Here is a 14535-nt window from a genome sequence, read left to right as displayed (position 1 = left end):
GAAACAATGCTTTTTTGTGCTGCGCAGTTGATCATTTTTGACATAAGAATACTGTTGTGTGCAAAAGTTGATCAAGTTAGATTTTGCTCTGTTTTGCTTCTCGGGAGCACCCATTCTAAACCTTAGTAAATCTAGGCCTAAGAAATCAACTGAAAAGGCTGTTGTTGGTGGTGCCCATTTTTCAGCCACTACAAACATTTGTCTTTTAAAGGGAGAAATGGTGTACATTTTTTGTTGCTCTGGTGTACATTTTATCTTAATTTTGTTTTTCTTTTTCTAGAAAGCCAAACAAAAACACAACCCATCGAACAAAACATAAGATGGAGCACTATTGCTCAGGGCTTGTATAGCATTACATGAAACATAGGCTGGCAATACCAAGGGGGTCTATGCTCATGTATAGTCCACTAGTCTGAAGCAACAATGATGCTACTGACAACAGGGCAGGCTGTGGGAACTGGCGAGGTTTATTTTTAACCTGGTCACCAGACCACCACAATGGGAGACATGAGTGGGAACTGTTGAATTTTTTATACTTTTATCTGATTTAATAATCTAAAACATCACATGCTTAAGCTGCTCAGTGTTTACCAAAATGTCTTTTCAATGCCCATAACCCTGTGCTTGGTGCCTTATTTGGATTTTTCTTGTTCTCTTTCAAGGCATTGACCAGTAAAGCACAGCAATCAGCCAAAGAGAAGACAATTTTTCACAAGGCAGAGAACAGAAGCAAGAAAACGCAATCATGCCGAAACCGGTAAGACATGCAATGCAATTTTTGGTCCATCAGGGGCGCTTCAGTGTGGCAGACACAAATAGAGGTGCAATGGAAGAGGTTTGTTCCACAGAAGGGAGAATGCTGGTTTATTACAATATGAATCATTGGGGATGCCTCCTCTGGAGTACCTTGTATATTGAGAGGCGGCATCTGTCTCAGCATAGGGGATGTGTAGAGATAGAGCAGGGCAGCACTGGCATGATGGTGTGAGTGCCAGAAATATTAGGCAGAGCTGCTAGACCTGACATCTGTTCTGGAATTGATAGGACGCATGGTGTGGGCATTTGTAGACCTCAGATAATACACGCAATCAAGGTGATAATAATTTGTTGATGGTGAGGTTTTAGTTAAAGGGGCGGCCACAAAGTAAAGTTTGTCACGAGAACAGGCATACCGTAGTTCTTCATTGAAGAAGGGCTGGCCAGTGCATGTCGGTGCACTTTGGCTATAATTGTGTGTACCCAATCAGTTAAAGAATTTGCAATGGCTTCTAAAAGATACTGGCGTGAAGCTGGAGAAGTCACATGGAGAAGAACAAAGGTTAATGGCTAATTAATGTTGATAATACCAAAGCAGGTATACCAATGACAGGCCTAGGTTGAGCTCATTGTTCCTTCTCTGCCACTGGAATTTGTATATTGCTGTGTTGTGTAGAACTACAAATGTCTACTCTGCATTCACTTTGGCGGTTTTGTAGTTGAAATTGCTGGACTGGCTTGGCATAGATAATTTCTCAAGTTATCTCTTCGTTTAGACATTTTTTTTCTCTATTTACTTCTGAAGTTTGCACCTGGATGTTTTGCCACAGGTGAAATGCCTGATCGAAAGACAGCAGCCCCTGGTGTTCTAGCACAAACTGAGACTCACAATGGGGCTGGTAAACCCGGTTACTGGCCCGATCTGGGATTAAGAGCAACTTGGAAAGGAAACCTAAGCTCCCCATTAGAACCCATACATTTACTGTTATGTTGTCTTCTCTTTATTCCCCAGTGGTATTGTGCAGCTCTTTTTAGCTAACCATACTACACTTAATAAATATTATGCCTGGGCACACTGGGCTGCTGTGGTGAAGGCAAATGGTGTGACAGGGCCATGAGAGCACTGGATCTTTGGTCCATGCTTATGCTTTTTCCCTACACTGCTGAAAATAGTAGATTTATGTTTCCGCCCCGAATATATGTTCCTTTACAACGCCAGCCATAGAACAAACGAGTTGTTACCATGCATTTGTTTAGCATGCAAGTCGTTACAACAGCTTGCTTTAGGGGGCGCATTTGTGTAGTAGTGTTGGATTTTAAGTCCAACACCTTTACTACTATTGCGCAGACTGGAGTTGGAATAATGAATGATACTATTCCAAAGTCCGGTGCCCCCCTCTAAGGCAAGTCACTCTAACTACCTGCGTGCTGAAGGAGCATATCGTAACTGCACGTTCATTCTAATGCCGGTGTTGGAAAGGCATGTGTGCTAAAGGCATGCGGGATTCCGACATACAACCCCCCCCCCCCCCCCCCCCCCCTACGGATAGGGACCAATCATATGAAAATCAAACTTTGCCTCAATTTAAACATTCCACTCGTTTTCAGTCAACCCCAGACTGGTTTCAGCTTCACTGGGCCGCATCACTATGAAAATCAAACTTTACCTCAATTTAAACATTCCACTCATTTTCAGTCAACCCCAGACTAGTTTCAGCTTCACTGGGCCACATCACTGAGTAGGAGCTTGAGTCCTATGTGACAGTCATTGAGGTTAAATCAAAAATACCACCCCATCACTTTTTCAGTTTAATCAGTGTTAATCATTAAGTGAGACAGCAACGCCCAGATGCGTGTATTGGAGCACAGTGTGCTGTGGGACTAATACTGCACTTCACTGATGAGGAGCAAAAACCTTTCTTGCGGCATTTTCATTTTATGTAAAAACTAATGACTACTGTTTGCCGACATCAGTGAGCCTATACTGCGCTTACTTTTAGAGTTTTTAAAACTTTCTATATAGCGCAAAATCAACCCAAAGGTATTGGCGTGCTTTACATGAGCACCAGTTCCATTACAGATGGACACATTTATTTTGGTAGGTGCAGGGAGATTAAGTGACTTGCCCAAAATCTCAGGATCTTTAGTGTCCCCACAGCGACTCGAACCGGGTTCCCCATCTTCGAGGTCGACCACTCTCACCGTTAGGCCACATCCGCTCCCTAGTTAACAGGCCGTTTCACAGTGACGGACTACAATCATTTGACAAAGAAGTCTACTGAATACTCAAGTTAGACTCCTACATTTTAATCTTTGATCTGTTGGCTTTCTTTTACTTTTTTAAAACAACGGATTCTCCTGATGCTGAAGTGCGACTTAGAGTATGTGTTTTCCTATTAATGTTTAATTTCGTAAAAAAGAAGCCGGGTAGGCAACAGTAGTTTGACATTGGGATATTAGTTGCTAGAGAGAAGATAACCTTGGAAGCCTGCGATAAAACTTTAAAGTGAGAGCGCACAGAAACCAAAGTAAAGGTCTCCTTTAAGAAGGTTAAGTTGAATGTATGAGTGTAGACGATAAGTAAAGGTGGGAATGCTTTAAGATTTTACAGTAGGGTTTATCTGAAAGAAACCATTCATTTTTTACAGTCATTGCTTGCTCGTACTTGTCCATGTTAGTTTAGCTTAGACTTTGCCCTTTCTAGTATGCTGTGTATATCTCACCACAAACACGCAAGTTTAGCCATTGAGCCTTCCGCTCTGAATTCTTTTAAAGATTAATCTTGAGCAAAGCTTGGTTCTCAACGGGTGACTGGATACGTGGTCAGAATTTTGCATGCAAAATGGTGCTTAAACCCTTTTGCCCTCAATCCACATTTGCCACAGTATCTCCAGATGTGTGGTACAGGCCCATTTGCAGCTGGTTAAAACTTGTTGTGGGACACCATCTTTGTATGTCCAACTCAAGGGTGACAGAAACCATGAGACGAAGGCAAATCTAATGGTTTCTACAGGGATGGTTGTTATTCAATTTCTTATGTTGATGTCTCTGATGACGTACAGTTTTGTGGCAGCTATTTAAAGAATATTAACTGCTAAATTTCTAATTAAAGACAAATAAAGCTCCTTGAAAAGGCCAGTGCATATGCTTTTCCATCGCACAATATCAGAAGCTGTTTTTTAAAGGTCTGTGTCTACTTTCTGTAAGAACACAACAATAACAGTAAACCTCAACATGGCTGCTCACAATTATAGGGTCTGTCCTCTAAACCTTGGACGGCATCATGATAGAGTCCTGAGAGGAGTCTGCTGTGGGCAGGGCTGGACTGGGGAACCACAAGCAGCCCTAGCAAAAATGCTTAAGCAATCCGTGCTCCCTTCACCTCCTCACACAATCTCACTCACTCGTTCCATCCATCTTCTCTCTCCTGCTCTCCCCGTCTCTCTCTCATCTCCCTCACAGGTCACTTTCTCTATACCACTTTATCAGTCGGTCGTTTTTCAATGACTTTGGAAAGCTTAAAGTATCTAGCACCAGTCAAGACAGAATACATGCCTCAAATCATACCACATTCAGAGGCCGCAACATGAATCATCTAGCCTTCCTGATTCTGCTTTTTCAGACCTCTCTTCCTTACATGACACAACTAGACGTAGCCTGAAGACCTGGCTGAGGGTTAAGATTGTCTGAGACCAGTGCTTAATTTGAGCCTGTGAGTTCCGGTGCTCAGCACCGGCACTTAATCATCAAAACCGGTGTTTTTCATATGCACCACTTAAGGACACATTCAATTATGGTAGGCTTGGGGAGATGAAAATGATTTTCCCCGAATCACAGGATGTTGAGCTGACGTCGATACTCGAACCTCGTTCCCCTGCTCCAAAGCCAGCAGCTTTGGCCATTTTGCCACATCCTATCCCCACTTTAATGGTTAGTAGTTGGTTTTGTTTTAGACGGTGCCAACAGAAGAAATTGGCTGGTGTAAGCTGCCTCCTAACGAGACCCACCCACACTTATTATTTTACAAATTTACCACTGCCCAAGACCTATTTCAATCAATCAATCAATCCAAGCATTTATATAGCGCACTACTCACCCAGAGGGTCTCAAGGCGCTGGGGGAGGGGGGTCTGCTACTGCTCGAACTGCCAGGTCTTGAGTTTCTTCCTGAAGGCGAGGTGGTCCTGGGTCAGGCGGAGGTGGGGAGGGAGGGAGTTCCATGTCTTGGAGGACCGCCCCCCTGTGGTGGCTCTTCGGATGCGGGGGACGGCGGCGAGGGCGTGGCCGGTCGATCGAAGCTGGCGTTTGGGAGCGTAGAAGTTGAGGTGGCTGTTGAGGTATCCTGGGCCTTGGTTGTGTAGGGCTTTGTGTGCGTGGGTGAGGAGTTGGAAGGTGATTCTCTTGTTGACCGGGAGCCAGTGCAGGTCTCTCAGGTGTCCGGAGATGTGGCTGCGATGGGGGATGTCCAGGATGAGTCGTGCTGAGGCGTTCTGGATCCGCTGGAGTCTCTTCTGGAGTTTGGCGGTGGTTCCGGCGTAGAGGGAGTTGCCGTAGTCCAGACGGCTGGTGACGAGGGCCTGGCTGACCATCTTCCTGGTCTCGGTGGGGATCCACCGGAAGATCTTACGTAGCATGCGCAGGATGTTGAAGCACGACCAGGAGACGGCGTTGACTTGTCTGGTCATGGAGAGGGAGGAGTCCAGGATGAAGCCCAGGTTGCGTGCGTGGTCTGTTGGTTTGGGTGCGCTGCCTAGGGCGGGGGGCCACCAGGAGTCGTCCCAGGCGGAGGGTGAGGATCCCAGAATGAGGACTTCCGTCTTGTCCGAGTTCAGTTTTAGGCGGCTGTTCTTCATCCATTCGGCTACCTCTTTCATCCCTTCGTGAAGGTTGGCTCTGGCGGTGGCGGGGTCATTGGTGAGGGAAAGAATCAGCTGGGTGTCGTCGGCGTAGGAGATGATGTTGAGGTTGTGCTGGCGTGCAATGTCTGCGAGGGGGCTCATGTAGACGTTGAAGAGGGTTGGACTGAGCGAGGAGCCTTGAGGAACGCTGCAGATGACTTCGGTGGCTTCAGATCTGAACGGGGGGAGGCGGACTCTCTGTGTCCTTCCGGCGAGGAAGGAGATGATCCACTCCAGTGCCTTCTCCTGGATTCCGACGTTGCTGAGTCGCTGCACTAGTGTATGGTGGCAGACAGTGTCGAAGGCCGCGGAGAGGTCTAGGAGGATGAGGGCTGCTGTTTCTCCGTTGTCAAGCAGTGCTCGGATGTCATCTGTGGCTGCGATCAGGGCGGTCTCGGTGCTGTGGATGGCCCGGAAGCCAGACTGCGAGAGGTCGAGGGATCCGTTCATCTCGAGGAAGGCGGCCAGCTGCTTGTTGACGGTCTTCTCGATGACTTTTGCAGGAAACAGGAGCAGCGAGATGGGGCGGTAGTTCTTGAGGTCGGTGGGGTCGGCTGATGGCTTCTTTAGTAGAGCGCTGAGTTCGGCGTGCTTCCAGCTCTCCGGGAAGGTAGCGGTGTTGAAGGAGGTGTTGATGATGTCCCGCAGGTGGGGTGCAATGACAGCGTCGGCCTTGTTGAAGACGTGGTGAGGGCAGGGGTCGGTAGGAGATCCGGAGTGGATGGAGTTCATCGTGCGGACGGTGTCTTCGGTGCTGATCGGGGTCTAGGCGCGGAGGGTGGTGGTGGGGGGCGGTGGTTCGGTCGTGGCGTGCGTCGGTTGAGTGCTGAAGCTGTTGTGTATGTCCGCGATCTTGTTGTGGAAGTAGGAGGCGAGGGAGTTGCAGAGGTCTTGCGAAGGAGTGATGTCGTTGTTTCTGGCGTTGGATTTGGAGAGCTCTTTAATGATGTTGAAGAGTTCCTTGCTGTTGTGTGCGTTGTTGTCCAGTCGTTCCTTGAATGCGGTTTTCTTGGTGGCGTGGATGAGTTGGTGGTGTTTTCGGGTGGCGAGCTTGAGGGTTGTCATGTTGTCCGGTGTTGGGTCTCTGCGCCATGTTCTCTCGAGGGCTCGGCAGTTCTTCTTGGAGCTCTTGAATTGGTCGGTGAACCATGGGGCTTTCTTGCTACCGGGTCTGCTAGGCTGGGTCTTCAGAGGGGCGAGGTCATCTGCGCAGTTGCTGATCCACTTCGCGAGGTTGGTGGCTGCCTGGCTTGGGTTCGTTGCGCTGGTGGGAGGGTTCATGCTCAGGGAGGTCGCGAGCTGGTCGGCTGTGATCTTGTTCCAGCTTCTGCGTGCAACCTGTTGCTGGTGGTGGTGGATCGTGGTCCTTCTGAAGCTGAAGTGGACGCAGCTGTGGTCCGTCCAGTGGAGTCCGGTGGCGTGGCTGAAGGCGATGTCCTTGCTGGATGAGAAGACGGGGTCGAGTGTGTGTCCGGCGTAGTGGGTGGGGGTGGTGACCAGCTGCTTGAGTCCCAGGTTTGCGAGGTTGTCCAGCAGGGTGGTGGTGTTGCGGTCGTTGTTGTTCTCCAGGTGGAAGTTGAGGTCCCCGAGGAGGATGTAGTCAGCGGAGAGGAGGGCGTGCGGGCTGATGAAGTCGGCGATGTCTTCGCTGAATTGTGTGCGTGGTCCCGGGGGTCTGTAGATGAGGGTGCCTCTGAGGGTGTGCCAAAGATGATCCTCCCTCTTTCTCAATGGGCTAGTAAATGTTGTGTGCTTTACTCCTTCGGGCTGAAGAGTGACTGGGTCAGCTCTTCTTACTGAGCCACTTAGTGGTGTTACCCAATGATTGAACAACGATTCAAAACATCCTTTTGAGCAGAGGGGGGGGTGCTTCATCTGACAAGATTCTGTTTTGCTAGAGTGATGAGAATTCTACCACCGGTACTAACTAATGAGCCTGTGATTCTTCAGTGTTGACTTGAAAGAGAGTCAAAGTTTTATGAACAACCTTGGAGAGTTACCATATAGGAGCAAGTTACAACCCTTATTCATGCTCTGTAAATGCACTTTCCAAACATTTGAATGCATTTTTACTGGATATGGCCAGAAAATCACAATGAAATATCGTCTGGCAGAAACATTTGTCCTAAATATTATTTTAAAAAGTATCACCACGTTTGAGTTAATAATAGAAAACCTACATCCATTGTAGTAATATTTTTAAAGGAATACTTGCAACTCAATATTTCTGTCAGACGATATTGTTAAGGCTCAAAAGAAGAAATTGAATCTTATTAACTCTTCATGGAGAGACAAGAGCAGTACAATCTCTATTGATGTAGTGGACCTATTTATGTTGGCATGTAAGCCCAACAATTAATTTCAGCAGCAATTATGGCAACTCACAGGATTCCTTTAGATCTTTGTTTGGTCTCACCAGCCTATCGTTGGTGTAGGTCATAACCTGAGCACACCAATAACTAGGCCACCCAAACGTGTGCCTCTGTATGTTAGTGTCTCATCAAGGTTCTGACCAGAGACTATTAAGTAGACACCCAAGTTCCATCAGAACTGATGCTGTAGGAAGCATGGCTATTTGTAGTGGTCAAGCGTAGCTAGGAAGAGACTGGAAGCCACTATTTATTTCCTTCTTAACCATTAATTTGTTGTGTGAGATTGTGTAAATTTCCTTTCTTTTGGACGAATATTCTACTGACCTTGAACACCGACCTCCAAGTTCATTATTTGTCAGGATCCTTGTTCTTATGAAGCCATTGTGGAAGAGATTGAACAGGATCAAGATCACTTGATGTGAGCTGACACCTATAATGAAAAGGGTGTGATCGCTGTCTGGTTATGTAACTAGTATACTCGTACATAATCCTAGCAATGTGTCATACTGAACCATGTTGTGTTCTTACATCCAATACATACACTAAAATGTTTACGAGAAGCGAAACAGAATGGTTTCCTGCAGCCCACGAGTCCTTTTGTTGATGAGATGTAAACGAGCAATAGCCTATGTTTGAATGGACGTACACATTGACTCACATCCAAGTGCCAACACACTACAATACATATTCATACATAGTTTGTCGTGATAATGATCTTTTTTTTCAAACATTAATTTGCATAAATCGACAAACAACCAAATGGGTTTCAGCCAATGAAGCCATAGGTAAATAAAAAAAACATTAAATAATAGATGAGACAGAAAATTAGCATAATACTGAGGGACAAAATATTGGGAGGTATGTGCACAGAGGGATGTAAGTATTTACTGTTCTTGATTTTACATCCACATACCGTAAAGAAATATATATCACCACGGTATGTTTATGTAGATTTAGGTATGGAAAGTGAATTGGAACTTACCTTTCGATGCACTTGATATTGTGGAAATTATATTTTGTCCCGTCAATGTTTGGGATTCTATATTCCCAGCCAACACATTACCTGGTGTAGGAGAACCGGCATTTAATGCATCCACATTAATTCCTCCTACATTTTTTCAAAATAATAAGAGGCATGATAGCCTTCCGTCATTTTTATGTATCGCACACTACTTTTTCAATTAGTTTGCTAGACAACTTTCTCAAGGCCCTGAAGACTTCAACCACTTATTAATCGATTCACGCTTTCTCTGTACAGAGCTCCCTAACCAATAGTTACTCACGTAAGCCAGCCAACCACCCCTCAAAATATGGCCGTTCCCTCCACAGCCAGTGAATAGAAATACATCTTTTTGCAAGAAGCAGAGATGGTGCCACTATTTTATTGCTCATCCTTCTTTTCCTATGGTTTGGATACAAGGATTTTATTTGTTTACTTTCATAAAGATCAAACAGAGAAAATGGACAAATACCCACCAAGATGTGGTTGGTTTCCTTACACAAACTTTAAGCAGCAAGCAAGTCTTCGGCACCTAAGCTCCCACAGAGGGATGGCCTATTCTCTCCTACCACTCCAGGGCTAAATGTTTCCACTAAGCATTGTCCAGAACATCAGTTCAAGAAGCATCATCTTAACATTACTTTACCATTAGATTTCTGCTGGTCGAAGCATGGTAGGTTTTGTCAGAGTAGAAATGCAAAATGTGCTCCCGTATGATCACCTAGCTTGAACTTGATGTAGATGCATTGTGTTGCTCACGAGGACAACAAATGCTGGTTGTGGTCCAACTCACCATGAGCGGGTGCTGGAACAAGACGCATCCTTTGTGTTGTAGGCTTTTTATTCTGGTACATGCTGTTAATAATTGGCTTCTCTTTGTTCTGCAGTGGCTCCCTTCACCTGTACATTATTCTGGTCCACACTCAAGTTAGCCCACGAGTGATGACCATAAACAAAGGAAACCTGCATCTGATCTAAACTTTATGAAAGGGATTCTAGGCAGCCAAAAGAAAATTAACAATCTCATGGGCTGGTATTTGTTATAAGCAGGATCACTGGAATTATGCGGGAGAGGAGGATTAAATTATGCGGCAGAGTTTGACTAAATTGTGTTGCAATAAAAAGCAAATAATTCAGAGCATTATGTAGTAGTATTTAATCATTATTTTGGTATTTTTATACAGCTTAAAACTGTCCTGGCAAAAGTTTCATCCTCTTAGTACATGTTTAATGCACACATACATCAATAAGTAACAGACAAGTGACCAGTCAACACTTGCGAATGGCCTTAAAAATATGAGCTACTGAATTTTTATGAACTTTTGATCTGTTTGAGCTAGAAACAACTTTTTTGTTAAAATCTCAAGATTACGCAGCAGATGATGGAGTATGTGGCAAGTGCAGCGAATCTATATGCGGAAAACGACACAGTTGTAACATTTCATAATGCCAGTGGCTCTGCTTATGAGCACAGAAGGTGGTGACTCTTGGTCATGTGACATATGATGATATTAAAATGCTTATTTTTAGCCTGTGTATGTGGGATCTTGGGCACATTCTTCGGTTTCCCTAGAGAGTGTCTGGTGTATTAGAAAATAAATTGTATGGCTTATTGGCTACATTTCATTGTGACCGTTGAGCCCAGAACTTTAATTCCATCTTCTCCTGAGAACCAAAATTGTGTCATCCTGGTTCAGTCGCCTATTCATCCAGCGTTAGAAATTTTCTCCACACTACCTTAAAGCACTGGAAGTAACAATGCTCACAAATGTGTAAAGTGTACTAGGTTGATTTAAACAGTTATTTACAGTAAATATTCTTGTCGAAATCAAATTTGTTGGAATCTCACTGTAACTTCTGTCTGCTTTTAAATTATGTATTTCCCTCCTTCGGGCTTTTGCTTGACCGACCCTTACATATACGACTGCTGTGATTGTATTTGAACGTTGCCATGGAAGTTGTGGGACGGAAAGTCAAAACCAGCCCATGGGTCCCTGGGCACGCTGGCTCGCGCCAAGGCAGGGGGGCTGTTTGTTTGGTAGCATTGTCTGTTCTGTAACTGATCTGTCCCTTATTGTTGAAGAGAATTTATTGGTAGAATGCTCCCATTTGACTCGTGTTTGGGTCAATAAGAAAGAAATGAAACCAGTATGAATAGCGCCGAAAATCATTTCTGCAGTGTGGGCCTAGTGAACTTCATGTTAGATCGGAAACGAGAACGGCACAACAGTTGAATATTCGGTAATAGTAGCAGTCGTGTCGCTAGTCAGGCATCACCTCTGCATTCTGGAGTATTGGCATCACGTCCGCTTGATAACGCGACCAATTTCTTAATGGCTTTTACTGTTTTAGCTTTATGTTTTGGAAGAGAAAAATTGCAGATTTAGGGGCAGATGCAAAAAGCATTTCTGGTAAAATGCATTTTGCCATGTATAGAAGGCAAAATGTGGCTCAGTCACTTGTACTGAATCGCATTTTGCTTTTGCGAATTGGTATTAGAAAGGGGCGTGTTTAGGGTGTCCCTTCCTAATGCCGAATAGCACTGGTATGTATGAATGTTTTGCGACCGGGAATGCAGTCGCAAAATATTTGCAGTTACCACCAACTTCAAATTTGTGGTAACCCATTCAGAAACGGGAAGGGGTCCCCAAGGGACACCTTCCCCTTTTTGAATGTGGGCACCACCATTTTTTAAGAGCAGGCAGTGGTCCCATGGACCACTGCATACTCTTAAAAATTGAAAAGATAGCTTTTCATTGTTCTTATGAAATGCATCCAGTTTTCGTTTTAAGAAAACGGGCTGCATTACAAAAAAAATATTGCTTTATTTAAAAAGCAATCACAGACACGGTGGTCTGCTGAACCCAAACGACCACCATCCATGTGATTGTAGCCATTCACACTGGGCCGTAAATTGCGAGCTTCCTCATGAATATTGATGAGGCAGGTCCATTTGCGCTCTATTGCAAATAGCTAGGAGTGTCAAACACTCTGTTGTGCATCTCAATTTGCGATTCCCTAATATCGAATAGCTAAAATTTGCTATTAGTAAATCACAAGCATGCGATTTCATACATCTGCCTCTTAACTTCTTTCTCCAATATTTTTACTGACCTGGTCTTAAAAATACATGCCAGGTTGGTAAAAAAAACAGCGAGGTGGCAATCCCAAGCACAGGTCTTAAACAGAAAGAGGCAAACGTTGAGCACTGTTTTCGATTGACACTGTCTGAAAATGAAGCTTTAACTTGGAGAAAAACCTGGTTACATTAATTGACTACAGCAAAGATGGAGATCAAAGCATAAATTCCTGCACTAGTCTAACGTCCCATAAAGTCATGCGCAACAAAAAGAAGGTGCAGGTAGCTTGAGACACAATCCCCTATGTCCCATAAAGAGTAAAAGGAATCAAATCCTCTTATCTCTCAAACCTAATATACACAGAATAACTACGCACCCTTCTAGCGGTTCAAATACAAATATTTATCTCAATGGTAATCCTTATACAAGACATTATAAAGGTTCAACGCTGTACACTTGTTTTCTAAAAGGGAAGTCAGTCAAAGGTTCTTGAAGTTAAAATGTATTTTTTATTCAAGTTCTTGTCAATGGGATAGCCAACGCGTTTCGTCCGATATCGGACTTCTTCAGGGCTATAAAAATATACAAAACAAAATACTAATTGCAATACTGTTGACAAACATTTAAAACATAATTAAAAAAAATAGATACTTCTAAATGGGCCTTTACATTATACTTCTAGCACATATATATTCACCTAGGGAAAACTTTCTTGCAATATAACTGTATTAGATCATGACAGTGACTAATTGACTATAGTGAAAGAAATTCTGGAGATCTCAACATCTTTTAAATAACAAGTCTTAGTGTTATTGCGAACGGTTGTATCTGAAGAAATAAGAACCGGTATGCATTTCTATAAAATAACCGAAGTGAAATTTATTCTTTATATAATAACATACCCTAACATGTTTTTAGTAGTCCTAATTCAAAGACCAGTTGTCATTCATTAGAGCCCAGTAAATCTGTAGACAAAGTGATATACATGTTCACACACTTGTAAGGTCGACTATTTCCATCATTGAACTGAAGAGAAATATGTACTACAAACAATTCATAATTCTATATCCTTATACATCATTGCTGAATAAAACAGCACCTATAACACACATTGTATTGTCCTCCTTTACTTATATGTGAGAAATAACATTGATTTAGTACAACAAACTTAACATTAGAATAAAAAGAACTTCGCCAAACCCAGTATTTGTCAGTTTGTATTACTTATTAACACTTACGATTTTCACAAAATAGAACCCCGCTTGTTCTCTAAGCTCAGTTTGTTTAGTTTGTAATCCATCTCTGAAAGACATTTCATTCAATTAAACCCTTTTTAGAAGTTACACATATTCCATCTGCTATATATTAGGTCCTCAAACTTACTTCAAAATTTGCCTATATGTCCCAACGGCAGTATAAAATAAACTGTAACTTTCAAGGATCAGGAAAAGTATATCCTAGAAAAATGTAATTAGATGAGATTTATGTTAAAACCAAAATGTTTTAGAATTCCTAATATACATTTTTTTTAAAACATTTTACGGTTATCTTGGGAGCATTTGGCATTTTTTCGGTAGATTTTTATAGGATTTCTGCGAATATGTTTAAGACCAAATTCCTTAGTCCAAGCTCACTGTACGTTATGAATTTCTTATGGAAGCAGTGTAAATCCCAATTTAGTGATGTCTCTTCAGATACCTTGTGATGTTATCCAAACAATGGTGTCCAGTATGTGAGCCTAACACCAGACATAGCTTTCCATAAGGGGTTACCAGCTTCCCTACTGCCATGCTGTCTATACCGCCATCTTTAAACATAGAGAACAACCATTTAGGCGAGCGGTAGGTATACACCTAAACCCACCCATTCAAATTCTCCCACTCCTAAACCTCCTGATAACCTGGTAGCAAAGAAAACTTAGTAGCAGTATTTTAGATCACTCATTTTAGATATGATAACGGGCAAGCGGTGAGAGTATGCTATTAAATAGCACCCCACATTACAATATCATTATATTAACAGGTATTCGGGCAATCGGAAATTGTAACACGTGACTACGATCAATAGCCGTTCCAAGCTCCCCCAGCGTGAACAGTGCCTACATCTCATCACTCTAAAGATACCGATAAATATGGCGGCTATCTTAAAAGGATCGCACACTGTTTCTATAGTGCACCGAAACCTACAGGAGTTGGTCAATAAAAGGATTCAAAAGAAAAGAGATACCACCCTGTACTGACTCACAAATGCCATATGTTATATGGCCATATTACTGCCAACCAAAGCTCGCTATCTTAAAGGCGCAATAGCAGATACTCACTGCATAAGTTCACGGTTCGCCTTACATGCGGTCATCTGGTTAAAGCTGATTCTCAGGGAGTGAAAAAGCTGCTCACTTTTATATGTTGAGACAATTGGATAATTAATCAA

The 14535-nt window shown here is 43.3% G+C and overlaps 1 protein-coding gene across 2 annotated transcripts in view; it reads left to right on the top strand.

The window, feature by feature from the left end:
• Positions 1-14535, top strand: part of EZR (ezrin) — a 194235-nt gene that overhangs the window by 6110 nt on the left and 173590 nt on the right. For both annotated transcript variants that reach the window (XM_086927325.1, XM_086927326.1), the window contains exon 2: positions 663-757. In XM_086927325.1, coding sequence (XP_086783451.1) covers positions 746-757 — 12 coding nt within the window. In that variant the 5' untranslated portion in view covers positions 663-745. The remainder of the gene's footprint in view (positions 1-662; positions 758-14535) is intronic.

This window comes from Lissotriton vulgaris, chromosome 6, assembly GCF_964263255.1.
Source record: "Lissotriton vulgaris chromosome 6, aLisVul1.2, whole genome shotgun sequence".
NCBI classification, from domain to species: Eukaryota; Metazoa; Chordata; class Amphibia; order Caudata; family Salamandridae; genus Lissotriton; species Lissotriton vulgaris.
The sequence above is the reverse complement of the archived record's forward strand: the minus strand, read 5'-3'. Positions and strand labels throughout refer to the sequence as shown.